The following is an 18455-nucleotide window of genomic DNA, read 5'->3' as shown; positions in this document are numbered from 1 at the left end:
CAAATTTAAATGATAAAAGCTGTGTTTTGATGTAAAGGATGGCTTATGAGAAGCACGAAACATTGTGGCATTGAAGGTCCAACAATTGAAAAAGAAAATGCTTAACTGAAACTCTCACAGATACGGTATCTATAAATGCTCTCTCATTTACAGCCAACGCACTTTATAATTTAAACAGAAGTAAACAGAAACGAGAATATGCAGCAGAGACCACCACTTAGTGGTTAAAATTAGGTCAGAAGTTGGTCGCTTCTAAAGGCAAAAACAAAGATCATGTCTTTCATGTATTTTACACACTTTATAGATGTGGTAAACTAGAATTTAATCGACCTTGATTGTCAATGAACGAAACGAAGGCTCACAAATAACAGGTTTCAGTATGGCTCTCCTGTGTTTGTGTTCACAGCTTTGCAGACTCTGCATCTGTTCTTCACTGTGGTCAGACATGTTTTAAATAGGGGTTGTGTCTTGAATATATACAACATGTGACTTTATTTCCTGTGGTTTGGACAAACAAAAAGGTTAGGTCCCCAAAATAACATTGCAGTTGACATTAAAGACGAGAAGTATTTGATACTCTCAAATGTTAGTGGCTTATGTTCATAGTTAATGTGTTGCACTATACACCTACACAAAAAGAGCAGAGCTTTTTTGTTGTTGTTGTTGCAGAGATACCATAGAAAAACCATTTTTAGTTTCCCAAAGAACCTTTCAGTGAACAGTTCTTAAAAGAAAGATTTGTTAAATAATCTAAAAGGACCTTTCTCCAGTATAAATAACCTTTTGTGCAAATGAAAAGATTCCATGGATTTTACAGGTTCTTCATGGAACCATCAATGCCAAACCTTTTTATGTAGTTACTCTGCTGCACTTAAGAACAACTGGCTCCATACATGCACTAAAAATACCTCTGTTGTTTAAAATCAGTCAGTTAAAAGTAAATGCAACCTGGTTCAGAAAGGTGAAGCTACAGGATTTATATTTGTATATATTGCAATGGCATTCATACATTGTGTGGCTTAAGTTAATATACATTTCTTTAAAACCATTTCTTTAGAAAATCTGTTAGGCCAAAGATAGAATGCTGAATCTGCAAAGACAAAAATCTATGGCCTCATGGAATCCATGTCTTGCTTATTTACGCAAAATTGCGTACAAACATCAGCCCATCTGAAAAGGTGACATCTATCAGGAAGTCGCATTCAAATGAGCTCAATTGCATTCAGAGCAGCGCTTCAGAACTGCATGGGTGCCACTGGAGTACACGTCTCTTCTCGTCAACTCGTCCTCTCTTCATCATGATAAACACCTTTCACAGCAGCTACAACCCCCCACCTGTGCCTCCACGGGCAAGGTACAGCAAACCCCTGCCAGTGGGAAATACACCTTTGGTCAAGATTTTGTCATTGATGCTACTGATGTTAATGATGCTGACCTTCGGAGGCTTCCTGTACCTGTTCATGAAACTCAACATGGTAAGAGGTGCCCTTCTTTCTGTGACTTGTATTTATTCCCAGGCAAAATGATAGGGATAAACTAATTAAATTTTGTGAATGTAAGGTCATGTTCAAGTGATATTATATATGTATCTATACATGGATTCCATGAGGCCACAGATTTTTTTGCTCAAAGGTCATTGTCTCTGCAGATTCAACATTCTGTCTTTGGCCTAACAGATTTGTGTCATTAATTATTTATAAAGAAATGGGTTTAAATAAATGTATATGTATATATATGTATATGTATATATAAATATATATATATATTTTTTTGTCAATAAATATTTCTAAAAAAATGGTTATATATTATATTATGTATATGTATATATATATATATGTATATATAAATATATATATATATTTTTTGTCAATAAATATTTCAAAAAAAATGGTTATATATATATATATATATAGTTAAACTTAGCGATTTAAGCTAATTTACTTTTAAGCTAATTTATTCATTTTGAAATGTTAGCTCATTCACTCAAGACAAATGGATAAGAAAATTGTCAGAATGGTACTAAACAGATTTACAAAAATATATTATAAAGCCTGTAATGATGTGCTAATTATTATTTACGACCATGAGAGAAACACGGAGGTGAAATCTTGATTATTTTCTCTATATTAAATAGAATAAACAGAAGCAGACTGAAAAGACTAAAAGGCCTGTTCTCGATGGTCTATTTCCTGGGTTGTGTGGTTTGATGAGCAAGGCAGCATGCTGTGCATCAAAGAAACAATTGCAACAAAAACCAACATTTCGGTGTCGAGAGGAAGCTATTATGCAATCTCATTGTATGAGTTATATGTCAAAGGAGTGACTCAATAACAATTCACATGATTATAACCACATATAAGCATTAGCAATTATTAAACAACAACAGAATCAAATTGATTAGAAACTCCAAGTACAAAAGTAAAGATATATTGCTTTTAATCACCAATAATTGATGTTTTTTTAACTGCTTGTGGCATATATTATAATTTGTGCTGTGCAAAATTACATTTGATAATGATCCGGGTGATAGCAGATAATTTAGACAATGTAACTATTTACCTGACGTCTAATTCCTTAAAAAAACATTCTCTCAACCCCCTGAAAATCATTGTCTTATTCACACAGTGGTTTTAATGTGCTTTATAACACGTTTTTTTTGGTGCTGTTCATATTTACCAAAAATTATTTAAGCATTAAGAGAAACAAATGGTTTGTCTTTTTCCTTAATCAGCTGCAGTCCAATGGGAGTAATTATGAATTCAATAATGAAGCCATGATGAACCAGCTGATAAATGACTGTGTGAAAGACAAATCGGGAGAAGACTCAGTGGAAGAATGTAGAAAACTGATCATAGAAAAGGTATACATTTATGTCATATGTTTAAGTCATGCTTTCGATAATCCGAGATGTACATAATTGTGAATCATTAAGCATAAAAGTAATAACATGAAAATATTAAGTATCATTACTTTGTATGTATCAATAATATACTTTTTCTTCATCCCAAAGGTTTCACAAGGAAATAATAAAGGTAAGCAGCATTATAAACAGTATCTATAAAATACTGCACAATGGATTTTTAAATACTGATTTTTTTTTCTGTTGCCATTTGGGTTAGCATGGTTTTCTGTATGTTGGTGCCTGCACCAAAAAAACAAAATTATTTTCCACTACATAAAAAGGTTTGCTTCTAATATTTAGCAAGAAATTGTGTGTCATTCTAATTTTGATATGCTATTTTTACGTAATTCTTGAGACCTTACTGTTGTTGTGTAATTATTCTGCAGTGTCTAGATTAACTGGAGGGCCGAATGGGCCGAATGGACCGGCTGCACACATGGTTCTTTTGAGCGAACATAAAGGTGAATATAAGAACACACATTACCTTTTCAGTCTATTATACAATATATTCAAGACTCATTTAGTTGCTATTAAACCAAAACATTAACTAAGGGTTTAAGACAAGCGAATGTGTGATGATAATGGAATTTTACTTCTTTTAACACCAACAGACAAGAGTTCAGAGTCGTTGAGGTCAAAAAACCTTCTTTGGGATCTAGATCATTCAATGTTACAGGAGGTACAGCTCAGCAGCAAAAGGGACAAGCTGATCATTCAAAAACCTGGAATCTATTTCATCTATTCCCAAGTCACCTTCTCCAAACAATCTAAAAGTGCATTAAAGCAAGCCATATGGATCACAGAACCCAATAAAAAGGACGACAAGGAGGAAGACAAGGAGCTACTCAAGGCTTTTTGCAGCTTGACCGACAGCAGCACAGCAATGTGCACAGCCTCCCTGGGGGGGGTGTTCCAACTACAGAAAGACCAAAAGCTCTATGTTACAGTAACAAACATATCCTTGGTGAACAGGGACTCCTGCAGCTTTGGATTATTCAAATTACGGTAAAGAACACTCTGGAACTGAACCGGTCAAGGGGAAGATGGATGATACGAGACAGTAAGGGAATTGACTGGATCAATGCACTATATTTAAATGGATAATTATACAGTGATGTACGTGGCATCTGAAAGATCTCAGCTCCAGGGTGCACCTCTTCTCATTGACGTCAAACCACAATCCAAATTCAGGACAAACAAGGAAATCACATTAATCTTTCTGAACATGGGAAAATCCTGGAGTTTCCTTACAGCTATATTGTTCATTGCAAATATAATTCGATAAGAATACCATGAATGTTTTCAAACCACTAGTGGCAGTTTTTGTATGAAATATTTATTGCTTATACAGTTTCATTTTTACTATTTGCTCTTTATTTTTATAAACTATTGAACTAATAATAAAGATATTTATTTAGGTATATGCTTGACAAAATTATACTTGATGTTAAATTCTTACCTAAAGTATTTATTTTAAATTTAGGCAACAATTTTTTTTTTTTTTATCTGTTCCTGCTGACACTACATATTCTAAAAAATATTTGTAGTCAACCATTTTATACCAATTTTCTGAAAGAAAGAAGGGATTTGGAACATACATTATATATATGGGTTTCATTCCGATTGTATGTTGTAATTCTGAATAACAAGAAAGCCACAAAGTCCACTACCACACAATTCCCCCAGTAACCCCAGCTAAGATTTTGAATATTATCATCAATGTTTCCAATAGGTCATGAGCTGTGCAAGTGTTTCCTATAGCAGGCATCTATGTCTACAGGTTGAGAGAAGCTCTATTCTCAGATTTTGGAAACTGATGTGTAGGAAGAGGTTGAAGAAAAGGGAGTGCACTGAAGCCTACTAGTTCTGTTTTTACCTTCAATTTGACAACCATGGGCTGACTACTGCTGCGCCTATTTTACAGCATTCCACCCTCCTCCATGGAAACAGTGAGTTTTAGGTGACAAACGTGTGCTCATTTCAGAGCCACGCGGAAGCCTCTGCTAACAGGAAGTTGTCAGCCTACTTCACTCACTCCAGCTTGTACATTTACCGTCCCTATAGCAAAAAAGCCACATCACGCATACGACACACATAGTCGTCCACATTTCACAAGGCAGAATTTCCTCATGTTTCAAAAAATCAAATATATAGCTTATTAACATGATGTTATTTTTATTAAAACAATTCCTTATTGAAATGATGACAACATTAAAAACACAAGCACTAGAAAAAAAATTATATACTGTATATATAGATGTATAAGCACTTATATTGCATAGATCAGCTCCGCAAAAAAATAAAACTTGTGTTCTGCAGACATGGGCACTTTTAATAGAGGAAACTGACGTGGACAACATTCTTCAACCCTCATTTATGATCTCCTGAAAGTGCTATTCATTTTTTTTTTTTTTTTCTGACACATTCATGACATTGCGAGGACAAAGTGAAGTTCCTTTCATTGATATCAGTAGCCACCTCTAGCAAATAGCAAGTTTCCACATGGTACTATGCATATTTACATAACCTACTGACCACTTCAACCTGTTCCACATAATACACACATGAATATCACAGTTACCACTGCAGATGTCATAACTTTAGACACATTTTAAAACTTCAGGAGTTTCCATAACAACAACAACAACAACAACAACAATACAATCAGGGTTAACACTTTAAAATAATATTTAAGGCTATGTGTAACACATGGCATGCAAGGTTAATTGCTGGAAAACAAACACGCACACAAACATGAAACAGATTTACACAGTACCACAGTAACATAATTATATTTGTGCACCTTAGAGCACATCTTATTGCCTAATTGGAAGAATATATTATACAGAATACTTCTTCCAAGAGAAAAACTGGCTCTTGAATGAATGCACAGCAATTGTAACCAGTCGCATATTGCATTGAACTGCCACAGCAAAGTTCCGGAGGTGACCGCTAGTGGGTTTAAAAAGAAAAAGAAAAAACTCCCCACCCAAGTTTTGCTCATCTTTACAGCATTTTGTGTGCACTTCTCCACTGCTTAAGACGGAGATCGTCCCTCCAATCCAAAGCGATAGAAAGCATTAGTCACGGTTATGATCGGCAATGATTCATTGAAAGGTTTAGCACTCCAGACAGGGTCATTTGTGTAAGTGGCCATGTAACTCATTCATTCGATGTTCAACTTGTTACAGTTAATCTGGCAAAAGTTGAGGAAAAAAAGCTGTACCATGAATGCCACACGTGACGGAGTAAGAATGAGTAACAAATGTATTGCACTGTACCTCCAGTGCACTTGCTGACATGGAGAGGTTTGCTAGGGGGGAAAATCCATTAAAACTGGGTTCCAACCACATTTGTTTCTCATTCAAATATGAGCCTCCAAGATATGATAAGCGAGGAACAAATATCAGTGCCTAAAGTACCATATGTTTCTAAGTACACTCGGTTTTCAAGTCCTAAAAGGGCCCATAGTATCAAATCCACAAAAATACTTTTTTTTTTTGGTTTAAGATATATTATGAAATAGTTTTAAGCCTCTGAAAAAGGAGGTTGAAATTTCTAGTTACACTTTACAATAAGGTCTCATTAGTTATTGTATTCACTGATATTAAATAATACGCAATACATTTGTTACAGTATTTTCCAATCTTTTTTTAACCTTAATAAAAATACAACCGTTTATTGTTTGTTCATGTCAATTCACAGTGCATTAACTAATGATAACCGATTCAACTTTTGATTTTATTAATGTATTAGTAAATATAAATTAACATTAACTAAGATTACTAAATGCTGTAGAAATATTATTCATTCTTAGTCCATGTCAACAAATTAAACCTTATTGTAAAGTGTAACCAAATTTCCTACTGTATTTTCATCATTAAAAAAGTTGCTATGGTTCTTTTTGCCATAGTATCTATATTATATACATATTTATACTGTATGCAAGTATATATGATATACATACATTATATGATGTATTGTAATAGTATAGTATTATAAACTTGACTATTTCTGACAACTATATCCCTGATAGTGATGATTATCAGAAGCACTGTGCACCCATGCTGATGTGAGTGACTGTCTGGGAAACACGTTCGAATGGGAATACACTGAATCTAAACCTACAGTTCAATGACATATAACAGGAATTTAGTTCAAAACCATCAAACTAAAAGGAAAAACCAAACTCATTTCAAGATGGCAAGTAGGGCATCTCATGTCAATCAGGTAAAACCACAAATTTCAATCTAGTTCATTGAAGAACTACCTCAAGCAACCTAGAAGCTACCTCAAGCAACAACCATTTTCACATTATAAAAGCAGAAATAGGACTGAAAAGAGCAATACTTGTGGATACGATGGAGTACTATAATGTTCAACCACAAATATCTTCTCCAGCACCATTAACAGAATATATTCACTTGTGCAATAGCGGCTTGAGTTGGAATGCTGTTTAATGGGCTGAATGTCATTGGATTTCTCTTGTCCATGACCAGTAACAGTCAAAGTGAGGCAGATATTTGTTCAGTTCAAAAACAAGAGATTCCATCATCTTTTCTGTGATGTTTCTTTTTGGAGTGCTTGAATGAACCGAAAGGGCAAAAAAATGGAACAGTTGAGGACTGGAATCCGACAGTTATCTGAAGTTTAACAATCACCTAATACTTCCTAAATAAGCAGTCCACTTGGTTTTCTAGAACAATTGCAGTTTTGTTCTCAGAAGTCACTTCACAGGAGCGTGAAGCAAACCACCCAGTGATATTCTTCCATATGGCGACAAAAACAGAGTCGATATTCTCATCGGATCTTGTCCTTTTGATGAAAAATGGCTAAAAATCCCCAACGTGGTGACTTTCCAAAAGCAATGTTCAGTGTGTAACGTGATGGAAAAACACATAAAAACACAATTGTGAGGACAAACACAGACACAGAAACACATACATGCGCATGGCAAGGGGAAACAGGCGAGCGTCCAGAGTGTTCTTTAGTGACCTCCTTCCTCCCAGGAACAGTCATTCTTTTGCTTGGCCAACTTCTTGACTACACGCTCCAGCTCCTTACGGGACTTCTGTTCCTCTTCCAGACACTGCTTCATCCATTTATTCTCCTACATTTACAAACACACAGCATCAGAATATTACGGCATATTTAATCTTATTGTAATAAGACTACAATAACCGCAAATCTTACCTTTTTTAATTCATGGACTTCATCTTTCAAAGCATAAACCGCATCAACAAGACTTCTGCAAAACAATACGTTAAAAAATATTCTTTAAAATATTTCAAGGAAATCAAAACATTTCAAAGTGGAAATAAAGCACATTTATAGTAAGAATCAAAAGTCAAGACCTGAGTAAAGATTGGGTTAAAAGTTTATTCTTTTAAGGCAAGGTAGGTGATTTGTTCAAGAATTTCTTTTTGTTATTCTGGTTGAAATTCTCTTCACATTCTGATAGTAATCTCTAAGTTAAGTGGTCTAAATGTATTTACCGTAATTTCCGGACTATAAGCCGCAACTTTTTTCCCACGCTTTGAACCTCGCGGCTTAAACAACGACGCGGCTAATTTATGGATTTTTCCCCCTTTCACAAGCTTCATGCAGCAAAAACTGAGTAAAAAAAAAAAAAACACATTCTGTGACGTGCTCAGTTTTTTGGCGGCATGAAGCTTTCATTAGACCAATGAAGTTGCTGAACGGGTTAAACAACTTTTTTGTTTACTGTTTAGATTAAATCGAGCGCGCTCAAACTTCCCATCATTCTGATTACGGTAGTCATTTTGTCACCCTCATCATGGCAAAGACACGAAGAAATGCATATGATGCAGCTTTCAAGTTGAAGGCGATTGATCTGGCTGTTGGAAAAGGAAATAGAGCTGCTGCACGGGAGCTTGGTCTTAATGAGTCGATGATAAGACGTTGGAAACAGCAGCGTGAGGAATTGACTCAGTGCAAAAAGACAACTAAAGCTTTCAGAGGGAAGAAAAGCAGATGGCCCGAACTAGAAAATGAGCTCGAAGACTGGGTCAACACACAGAGAGCAGACGGCCGAGGTGTTTCAACTGTGCAGATCCGACTGAAAGCCAAAACAATCGCCACCGCAATGAAGTTTGAGGATTTTAGAGGTGGACCATCGTGGTGTCTCAGATTTATGAGACGTAAAGGCCTGTCCATCAGGGTACGGACGAGTCTGTGTCAGCAGCTCCCTCCCGACTATGAGGAAAAAGTTTCAAACTTCCACAAATTCACTGATGCCAAGATAGCGGAGCATTCCATTGGCCCGCACGACATCATAAATATGGATGAGGTTCCTCTGACATTTGACCTGCCTCTCACTCGGACTGTCAACAGGAAAGGCGAATCATCCGTCACGCTGAAAACAACTGGGCATGAAAAAACTCACTTCACCTGTGTTCTGAGCTGCACAGCATCGGGAGAAAAGCTTCCACCTATGGTGATTTTTAAACGCACAACGATGCCAAAAGAAAAATTCCCGAGAGGAATTGTTGTGAAAGTCAACAAGAAAGGATGGATGACGGAAAGCCTAATGCATGAATGGCATTCGGAGTGTTACGGCAAGCGACCGGGAGGATTCTTTCACAGGAACAAGGCATTGCTCGTTTTGGACAGCATGAGGGCCCACATAACAGATTCGGTGAAAGAAGCCATCAAGAGGACAAACTCAATTCCAGCTGTGATTCCTGGGGGCACGACAAAGTATTTGCAGCCACTCGACATCAGTGTAAATCGTGCATTTAAGGTGGCGCTCCGTGTTCAGTGGGAGGCTTGGATGACAAGTGGGGAGAAATCCTTCACTAAAACGGGCCGCATGCGAAGAGCAACTTATGGTCAAGTCTGCCAGTGGGTCCTGACAGCGTGGAGCATTGTCAAAAAATCCACAATCATCAACGGGTTTCGAAAGGCTGGACTGCTGCATGTTGAAGAGGGTAGCATGAGCTCAGCGGGGAATTTGCCTCTGGATGAAAGTGACGAGAGCGACAATGATCCAATATCGGATGAAGCAATTCTGAGGCTATTCAACTCCGACACCGAAGGAGAAGACTTCAGTGGTTTCAGTGCACAGGAGGAGGAAGATAGTGACCAATGACTTTCTTGGTAGGCCATTGTTTACCGCCAATTCTTTATTTTTTGTTTAGCCGTGTTTCGTTAAAGCGTATTTATTTTCGTTAAGCCATATTTCGTAAAATTTTCGTTAAAGCCTATTTATTTTCGTTACAAGCTGTATTTCGTTAAATTTTCGTTAAAGCCTATTTATTTTCGTTACAAGCCGTGTTTCATTAAAGCCTATTTATTTTTGTTACAAGCTATTTCGTTAAATTTTCGTTAAAGCCTAATTATTTTCATTACAAGCCGTGTTTCGTTAAAGCCTATTTATTTTTGTTACAAACTGTATTACGCTAAAGCCTATTTATTTTCGTTACAAGCCATGTTTCATTAAAGCCTATTTATTTTTGTTACAAGCTGTGTTTCGTTAAAGCCTATTTATGTTCGTTACAAGCCACGTTTCGTTAAAGCCTGTGATAAGTTCATTTGTTTCAATGTACCGACAGGCACCTGCGGCTTATAGACATGTGCGGCTTATTTATGTTCAAAATAATATTTTTTTTAAAATTCAGTGGGTGCGGCTTATATTCAGGTGCGCTCAATAGTCCGGAAATTACGGTATGTGTACATATATCATCTATGGAAGGCACAGGACCATAAATTGTTCGTCCAATCATTGCATTCGGTCCTAATGCAATAAGTTGTCCTACCTGCCACTCAATGTATGTATTTTCAAACTGTGTAAATTGAACTGACATCACACATCATCCGCGCGTTTCATGCTATACACTACAGAGTTAAGCCACCGAAACAGCAGCCACCTTTTACAGTTCCTCCTGATCTTAAACAATGAGCTTATGCTGCGTTCACGCCATAACTACCGTAATTTGGATGTGTTTTTGAGGTGTGGCTTTAGAGACGCTCTGAAGGGAGGGTGGGATCTTATGCTTTCAAAGCTAGCTCGCTATTGCTAGCCTCTTCAAAAATTGCCAACCCTACCTTTAACCCTCAATTCTGCACTATTTCTAGGACACTACAAAAATAAAAAACAAAATCTAAGTATTTTCTAAAATGGACTTAATACTAATTAGAGAACAAGATCACCTTTGAGTAATTCTGTTATCAGACAACTGAACATACTTCTCCTCTATGATCGTCTGGCCATTGCTCTTGATCTCCTCAACAATGATCTTCTCTTCTTCTGGAAGCAGGACTTGGGGGATGCACTCCTTACGCACAGCTGTGTGAATAAATCAAAGCTTTTAATTAAACTATATTAGCATTATTAAAACATCAACAGCTTAATTATACAGTACATATGACAGGCAGGTCTAACCTGTGGTGGATTGGTGGAGACTGGCTCCGGTGCAATAGGCCTCAATCACTTTAAGGATCTGGGCATCCTCCTCTAGAGCTACTGTGCCTGTCAGTCACGGAAACAACAATTTCAGAGGGACAAACCACCAATACATTATGTATTTCTATTTGTTTGTACATGCTAAAAGATAAGTTGGCAAAGCTGCTTGTGAGATTTCAAAACCTTTAATTCTATCACTACGGGGACCATTTTTGTGACATTAGACAGGGAACTAAATGATTTTTATTTATCATTTTAATATACCTACTTTTTCTAATCAGCAACTCATCATCTGATGGTTTTCTCTCCGTTTTTCTCTTTGGGAGGAACTTCTTGATTGGTCTGGGGCTTTTACTAGTGTCCTGAGGAAACAGTCTGGTGTTAATGAAGTAACAGCATCTGCTGAGCTCTGAATAAAACCACTAAAACTGCAGCTAGCAGAGCTTAATTTGTTTTCAAATCCAGAGCGAGGATGCTAAGAAATTAGACCAATAAATGGTAGCTTACATAAGTTATGACGCCATTCAGAATAATTTAAGAGCAAATTATCAGGGACTCATGAATAAAAACAATTCGCAGTAGAACGACCCTTGTCTGTTTGTGATCTAATTATTTGAGTCTGTCATTTGATGACTTTGTTACAGCAGTGTCACTGGGCTGCCGCCACCTATTTCTCAAATGCTAACACCTCGAGTGAGTCATCTAAATGAAGTTATTTTAACCAACTTCATTAAATTGTCTGAAGAACAATTCATTTAAAGACTAACTTTTTTTTGTCTGCCAGTGTTATGATGACAGCTTTAATAAATATGATTTTAGGAACGTGTTGATGAATGTTTTTTTTTTTAAATTTAATTTGTCACTGATAACCATTCAGTTTAGTCACAGCTTTAGCAAGAAGCTGTCAAACAGCAGAAGTGTAAAAGTTAGATTGAAAGTTGATTGACTCAAAGACTTTTCTATTAAGAAATATGCACATACACAGTATACACTTGGCATGCTTCACGCTGAATGGCGTTTTCTGTTTGTATGCTTTACTCATACATCAAAGTGAAAGTAAATGGTGGAAATAACTGAAGAGAAGCATGCACATGTTCACAGTTTACAGTAATGTTCATTACTGATGAATCAATACCAACAGAAGTGAAAGTGGAAAATATTAGCGAACTGGTATACAATACATAAACAATACATTACGGCCCTGTGATGTAGAAAAAGGTGACTGAAGTGCTCGGTCTCTCGAATGATTTTCGAAGGATGCTAAACCTAACCTAGATGAAATATTAAGAAAAATATTTAGTTTGTAACTAAATGACAACTAGCAGCAAGGCCTGGTTTAGGAAAAGTCATCTACACCCAACAAATTGCCATTATGCAATGCGGTACTTGTTGCTCAGAATACCGGGACATAAAACCAAATCATGCAGCATGATTGGAAAATAATATTCCTTCTTATGTTGACAAGAACAGTGCCCTTAAACCTCACCGTAACTAGGAATTATGAGTCATTTTGCCATTTCTATGAACAACTAAATGGCAGATCCCGTTTCTTTTAAAAATCTAAATTAAGCTTACCATCAACATAAATTTTCTATGGGCAAATTTCCAATTTCTATAATCTTCAATTAATTAATTTTTAACAATAAATCTAGTTAGAATCTAAAATGGGAAAGATCTTCACATTATACTCATAATGTAAGTCATGCCACATTCCTAACATCTCCATAGTCAAATGGTAAAAAAAGTAATTTAATATAGTCATTTTATTTATTGATTCCCTGTTTTCACAGACAAGGCTTAAGCTAGTCCCAGACTAAATGCATGTTTGAGCTGTTTAAACTGAAAGCATATCTTAAAATAAGTCGCATGTACATTGCATGATGAGGACTCTGACTCAACTGAAGCATCAAGTACCACCAAACAGAAAGCATGTTTTTGCAAGTCTGCTACCACACTTGTCGAGAGCAAGCAGCTTGAAATGAGTAAAGTGTTGTTTGCTGAAGAACCAATCTTGCTTTTTGAAACAACTGGTTTTTAAATTGACATGGAAACTTATAAATGTGGCTTTAATGGCAAGGAAGCAGAAGGAGCAATGGCCAAAGACACACACATATATATATATATATATATATATATATATATATATATATATATATATATATATATATATATATATATATATATATATATATATATATCTAGTGAATGTTTACATAGACCAACAATTAAAAAAAAGAATAGCATGGAATGGAAATAAAACAAGCAACATATTTACTTCTAAAGGCATTTCAGTATTTTACTTGTCTGCAATAATAATGTAATCTCTGTGAGTGTCTTTTCATTAATTTGATTAATTACATTTCATGCAATTAATGCATTAAAATGTGATTTTAAAAATTGACAGCCCTACTTTCCCATATACCGTATGAAACATCTCAACATAAGCCATTTATTCATGCAGGAAAAGGTTTGTTTGAGGTTGTGGGTATATTGATTAAAGAAGATGAGCTTTGAAGGTTGAAAGGCAGGATATGTTTCAGTACACATTGTTTACTGCCTGCCAACATTTTGCCGTTGTATCTGAACTTCCTTCCAACTAATAATTAAATACAACATAGCAAAGATCATACATGATAAATAAATGCAACTTGAGCAAAGATCATTGCATAGGGAGGAGAAGATACAAGGCAAGCAAAAAGACACCGGAAATGAGTGGCTTGCCACAGAACGAAAGAGAAAAAAAAAAAAAACAGAAAAGCATGGATACAGCGTGCAACACCAGTGCTAGGCAAGCACACAGACACAACCACACATGTACACACACAAAAAACACACAGATTCACATCTACTCTTACCTTCAGGATATAAGACATCCTCTAAAGAAGCAGAAAATGGAGAGAGAGAATGAAGATGTGTATGAGAATAAAAGAACAGCCTGATAGGAATATGATGGAAAAAGATCAGTGAGAGGTGAACATTAATTGTTGCAAAGAAACAGAAGATTTCACATGCATTCATCAGTCGCTAACACCCGTTGCACAATCTTATAGAGATGAAGTGCACATTAGAGAGAAGTTCGAGTGGGCTTTGGGCAGTGTTAGCTAATATCCAGCTCAAAGACCGCTAAACATTCCACTTAAATCTGAGATAACACCTCCACCGCAACTTGAGGTAAAGAGAATAACGGTGGCTGACAAACTTACAGTCATAGTAGTTTTGAATGCATCGGTTTCCTGTTAGGACCACCAAGAATGCACAGAGGTAAATTACGCTCCCACTCAAGATCTCTTATGACTATTTTCCAGACAGCGTACCTCTTTATAGCCTAGCGCAGCGGAGGGCTTGAGGGGTGGCGCTGGTCTCAGGCAGCTTAAGGACCAGGGCTTGGTGACTTTGGGGGGTTCGAGAGGGCCTCGGTTAGCCACAGGGGTACCGAAACCGTGCAAGTGGTGGGAAGAAGTACCAGACATAGTTGGAGGCTTACCATCAACACTCTGTAAAACACAAGAAAATAACGATTCACCTGTAGGAACGCATCATTGGGAGTGATGTAAAAAAAAAAAAAAAAAAAAGAGAAAACATTGACAATGGGTTCTTATTACCTTCAACATCGTTCCAACTGGACTTCCTTCCTTGGTGTAAGCATGAAGATGTTCTAACCACTCCAGCTGCTCCTGTGAACTACTACAGAACACCATGGTGCGATCTATTGTCCCCCCTAAAAAACACACACAAAAAAAATCATCAGCCAAAGGGAAGATACAATGAGAACAAGATAAACTGTTTAAACGCGTGCTTCTTTGCATTTGTTTGGAAAGTTCCAATTAAAAAATACAAATATACACTACTGTTCAAAAGTCTGGGCTCTGTAAAATGTTAATGTTTTTTTTTTAGTGAAGTCTCTTATGCTGGCTAAATTCACTTAATCAAAAATACAGTAAAACATTAGTATACTATCTTAAAATATTTAAAAATGTATTTTTTTTCTGTAAAGCAAAGCTAAATATTCAGCTTCATTATTCCAGTCTTCAGTGTCACATGATCCTTCAGAAATCATTCTAATATACTGATTTGCTGCTCAAGCCACATTTATAATCATCAATGTTCAAAGCAGTTGTGCTGTTGTGTTGTGATTCTTTTATGAACAAAGTTAAAAAGAACATTACGTATTTTAAATATAAATCATTTGTAACATTATATGGCTACGCTCACACTGTCAGACTTTGGGATTAGCATTTACGTACAGAAGTGAGTTTCGAAATGTCTATCTGTATAAACATGCATTGGGAGTCTTATCACTTTTGACACGACAAGTGTACAATAGAGCCGCAAGAACAGACGGGATCTAAAACCTTCAGATGACACTCAGTCCTTATCTCCAGCACTGGAAATTACCAAAACCACACATGAAAACCCACAACACACGGTCGACGCACGTTTGTGTAGCACAGAGTGGCTCTCTCGCACTGTACGACTGACAGACAACAAGTCCAGTCCGGTTCCGTTCACACAGCGCAAGTTTTCCGAGAATGTGGTTTTGAGTCCTGAAAATGTAACGTTGCGAGCTTGGTTATAGAAAGCAGTTGTCACAACCGTAAATAACCGTACTGTGTGAGAACATAACCATATTAAGGACTCAAATAAATGACTGAAAACTTGTGACTCATATGCATTTACTTTTGATTAATTTAATGCATCCTTGTTGTAATGTTTGGAAAGCAAATGGTGAACTATTTTTAGGTGAACTATTCCTATAAGAAGTCACCTGCACATGCTCATTACTTGTTAGATTAAACTATATCGCTGCCTTGTTATAAAAACAGGTCAAGAGACAAGCGGCAATGAAAAAAGCAGCTATAATGACACAGCTGAGAGTATATTGCTCTGTGACCTCTAAAAAAAAGAGACCTCACTAAAACTGTTTACATGGACTGAAACAAACCTGTGATCTCAAAGGCATAATGGCCTGCGTCTGCATCTTCTATGTGTTTGGTTACAGTGGTTCCTGTCAGTGGCAGACGACCCTATGAGACGAGAGTGAGACAAATGAGTGCACTGCGCTTGACTTTTTCATAAATAACAGATGCTGATTATGTACCTGGATGAACACAACAGAAAAAAAAACTCACCTGGTAAATGAAACCACTCATTCTTGGGCTGGCAGACAGCATGACCAACACATTAGGAAACAGCATGAAGTATTTCTCTTCTTTTTCCTAGAAAAAAAACAAATGTACATTATATTACATTCAGAACTTCTGCAAAAATTACATTTATTATTACCACTACTTAAAACAATCACATTGTTCATGGCACAGATGCAGGTGTATGGCATTACGGCACCTTTACAGCAAACAAACACAAACATCAAATGTCTCTATGTTACACACACTTTTGGATTGGTGAACGGCTCTATTTTTTGCTACATTGATTATCCACGATCAACAAATATCGTACCTTATTTCTAGCAAACCAAGATACATTTCAGCTAAGCAAAAGAGAGAAAGAGAAAGGGAATACAATGAAAAGAATGGGAGGGAAATCATTTCTAATGACTTTAGTAAGTAAATTCTTTCAACATCCTACTATTTTTCCTTCAGCTTAGCCCTTTTCTGATGTTATTAGGGGCTTCTATCAGACCCCTCAAACACCACTGTTTCCATTAACCAGAATCAGAGGGGGCTGAGGTTCAAGTTGACAATGCATGCAGATGACCACAGATGCAAAACTTTGCAGGAGGATTTAAGCTGTTGACATTTAAATATTTTCCATTCATTAGCTAAAACAAGTCACATGAAGCAAATAATGGGTGTGGCTCTGACCATTTTGTCTAAAAGGCCATGATGTTTAACCTTGTTTTGCACAGCACTTCAATTAATCTTGACAAAATAATCACTCCAGCCATTTCATAGCTTTTAAGATTTCAAGAAATCATCCTTTATTTTGAAATTGTGCAAACATGACCACAACCAATAACAAGCATTTTGCACAAAATAAACAGTGATATAACCACGCTGCTGTGAAAGCAACAGGTCGGGTTTATATACCCCACTGTTATTTCCTAGTTCTCACCCTCTTCCTCACCTCATTTGAACTGCTCTGCATGTGGACCTGTGACATGTAGACCACTTGACCCAGTGACTTCATGCTGTCCCCCTCCCAGCCCCGCACCGGCTCTGACAAGATCTGCAACTCTAGGTTCTTTCTTTTTCGCAGATCTTGACACTGAGTCTGAAAAACACAAACAGATCAATTCAGTGAAACAAGAATGAATGGGATACATTTCATATGTTGCATGTCAGGGAAAACACATACTGAAAATGTAACTGATTCAAAAAAGCATTGTGTAATAGTCAAACATTAAGACACCCAGTCTAAAATGAGTTACCATCTGCGATTAAATAGCACTAAACTATAAAACATTTTGTTCATAATTCTCTGATAAATGTCTCAATAACGTAATTGTTTGACATCCAGAATACACACACGCACACAATCGTTCAAAAGTTTGGGATCAGTAAGATATTTTTGTTTGTTTTTGCATCTACGACATACAGCGATACAGAAAAAGAGTAATATTGTGAAAAAGTATTAAAATTTAAAATAACTGTTTTGAATTTTAATAAAGTCTTTAGAGCCACACAATCCTTCAGGTGCATTTGGTGCTCAAGAAACATTTGCTATTATCAATGTTGAAAACAGTTGTAACATTATAAATGTAATGTGTTTAATGCATTCTTGCTGAATACAAAGATTAATTGTTTTGAACGGTGGTGTATGCATAAAATATTGTGCATGTTTTTAGTGCTGACTTTTCAGACGTTTATAGTCTCTGATAAGCATCTAATAACTTAATAAACATTGATAAATAGTGGGTTACAATGTTTTTAAAGTAAGTTTAATGCCAAATGATTTTTAATGTCAAATGTATAGGTATATAAAAAACTGAACGTTTTATAACACAATAACTTGGAACAGGAAAATATATCACCTTAAATGGTCACTTCTATGTTACATTCCATTCCATTCTATTCATGTTCCTAACTGATGCTTAATCATCAAAGTGACTTACAATAATGTACGCAAATCTCATCAGCAATTACCAATATAGGTAACTGAGAAAACATA

General features: G+C 36.3%; 2 protein-coding genes across 9 annotated transcripts in view; one reads left to right on the top strand and one right to left on the bottom strand.

The window, feature by feature from the left end:
* The first annotated feature begins 1226 nt into the window (after window positions 1-1226).
* On the top strand, window positions 1227-5236 carry cd40lg (CD40 ligand). Its single transcript, XM_081383371.1, has 5 exons — window positions 1227-1475; window positions 2732-2860; window positions 3011-3032; window positions 3289-3363; window positions 3514-5236. The coding sequence occupies exons 1-5, from the start codon at window positions 1299-1301 to the stop codon at window positions 3909-3911; spliced, it is 801 nt and encodes a 266-aa protein (XP_081239497.1). The 5' UTR covers window positions 1227-1298; the 3' UTR covers window positions 3912-5236.
* The window catches only part of arhgef6 (Rac/Cdc42 guanine nucleotide exchange factor (GEF) 6), a 34550-nt gene continuing 21148 nt past the window's right edge, over window positions 5054-18455 (bottom strand). For 2 of the 8 annotated variants that reach the window (XM_081383365.1, XM_081383368.1), the window contains exons 12-22: window positions 17412-17558; window positions 16457-16543; window positions 16270-16351; window positions 14930-15045; window positions 14642-14821; window positions 14183-14203; window positions 11596-11689; window positions 11307-11393; window positions 11075-11210; window positions 8096-8150; window positions 5054-8012 (exon numbers count right to left, since the gene is read on the bottom strand). In XM_081383365.1, coding sequence (XP_081239491.1) covers window positions 7890-8012; window positions 8096-8150; window positions 11075-11210; window positions 11307-11393; window positions 11596-11689; window positions 14183-14203; window positions 14642-14821; window positions 14930-15045; window positions 16270-16351; window positions 16457-16543; window positions 17412-17558 — 1128 coding nt within the window. In that variant the 3' untranslated portion in view covers window positions 5054-7889. Of the gene's footprint in view, window positions 8013-8095; window positions 8151-11074; window positions 11211-11306; window positions 11394-11595; window positions 12599-14182; window positions 14204-14641; window positions 14822-14929; window positions 15046-16269; window positions 16352-16456; window positions 16544-17411; window positions 17559-18455 lie in introns of all 8 variants that reach the window. The other 6 variants (XM_081383366.1, XM_081383369.1, XM_081383367.1 and 3 more) reach the window with 4 other exon arrangements.

This window comes from Scardinius erythrophthalmus, assembly GCF_964197995.2.
Source record: "Scardinius erythrophthalmus genome assembly, chromosome: 13".
Classification (NCBI taxonomy): Eukaryota; Metazoa; Chordata; class Actinopteri; order Cypriniformes; family Leuciscidae; genus Scardinius; species Scardinius erythrophthalmus.
This window is presented reverse-complemented; position numbering and strand designations above follow the sequence as displayed.

Bases quoted from the DNA above. Each gene is read 5' to 3' on its own strand.
- cd40lg (XM_081383371.1), top strand. From the start codon at position 1,299: ATGATAAACACCTTTCACAGCAGCTACAACCCCCCACCTGTGCCTCCA. The intron at 1,476-2,731 runs GTAAGAGGTGCC...TTCCTTAATCAG, and splicing joins TGTTCATGAAACTCAACATG to CTGCAGTCCAATGGGAGTAA. The intron at 3,364-3,513 runs GTGAATATAAGA...TAACACCAACAG, and splicing joins TCTTTTGAGCGAACATAAAG to ACAAGAGTTCAGAGTCGTTG.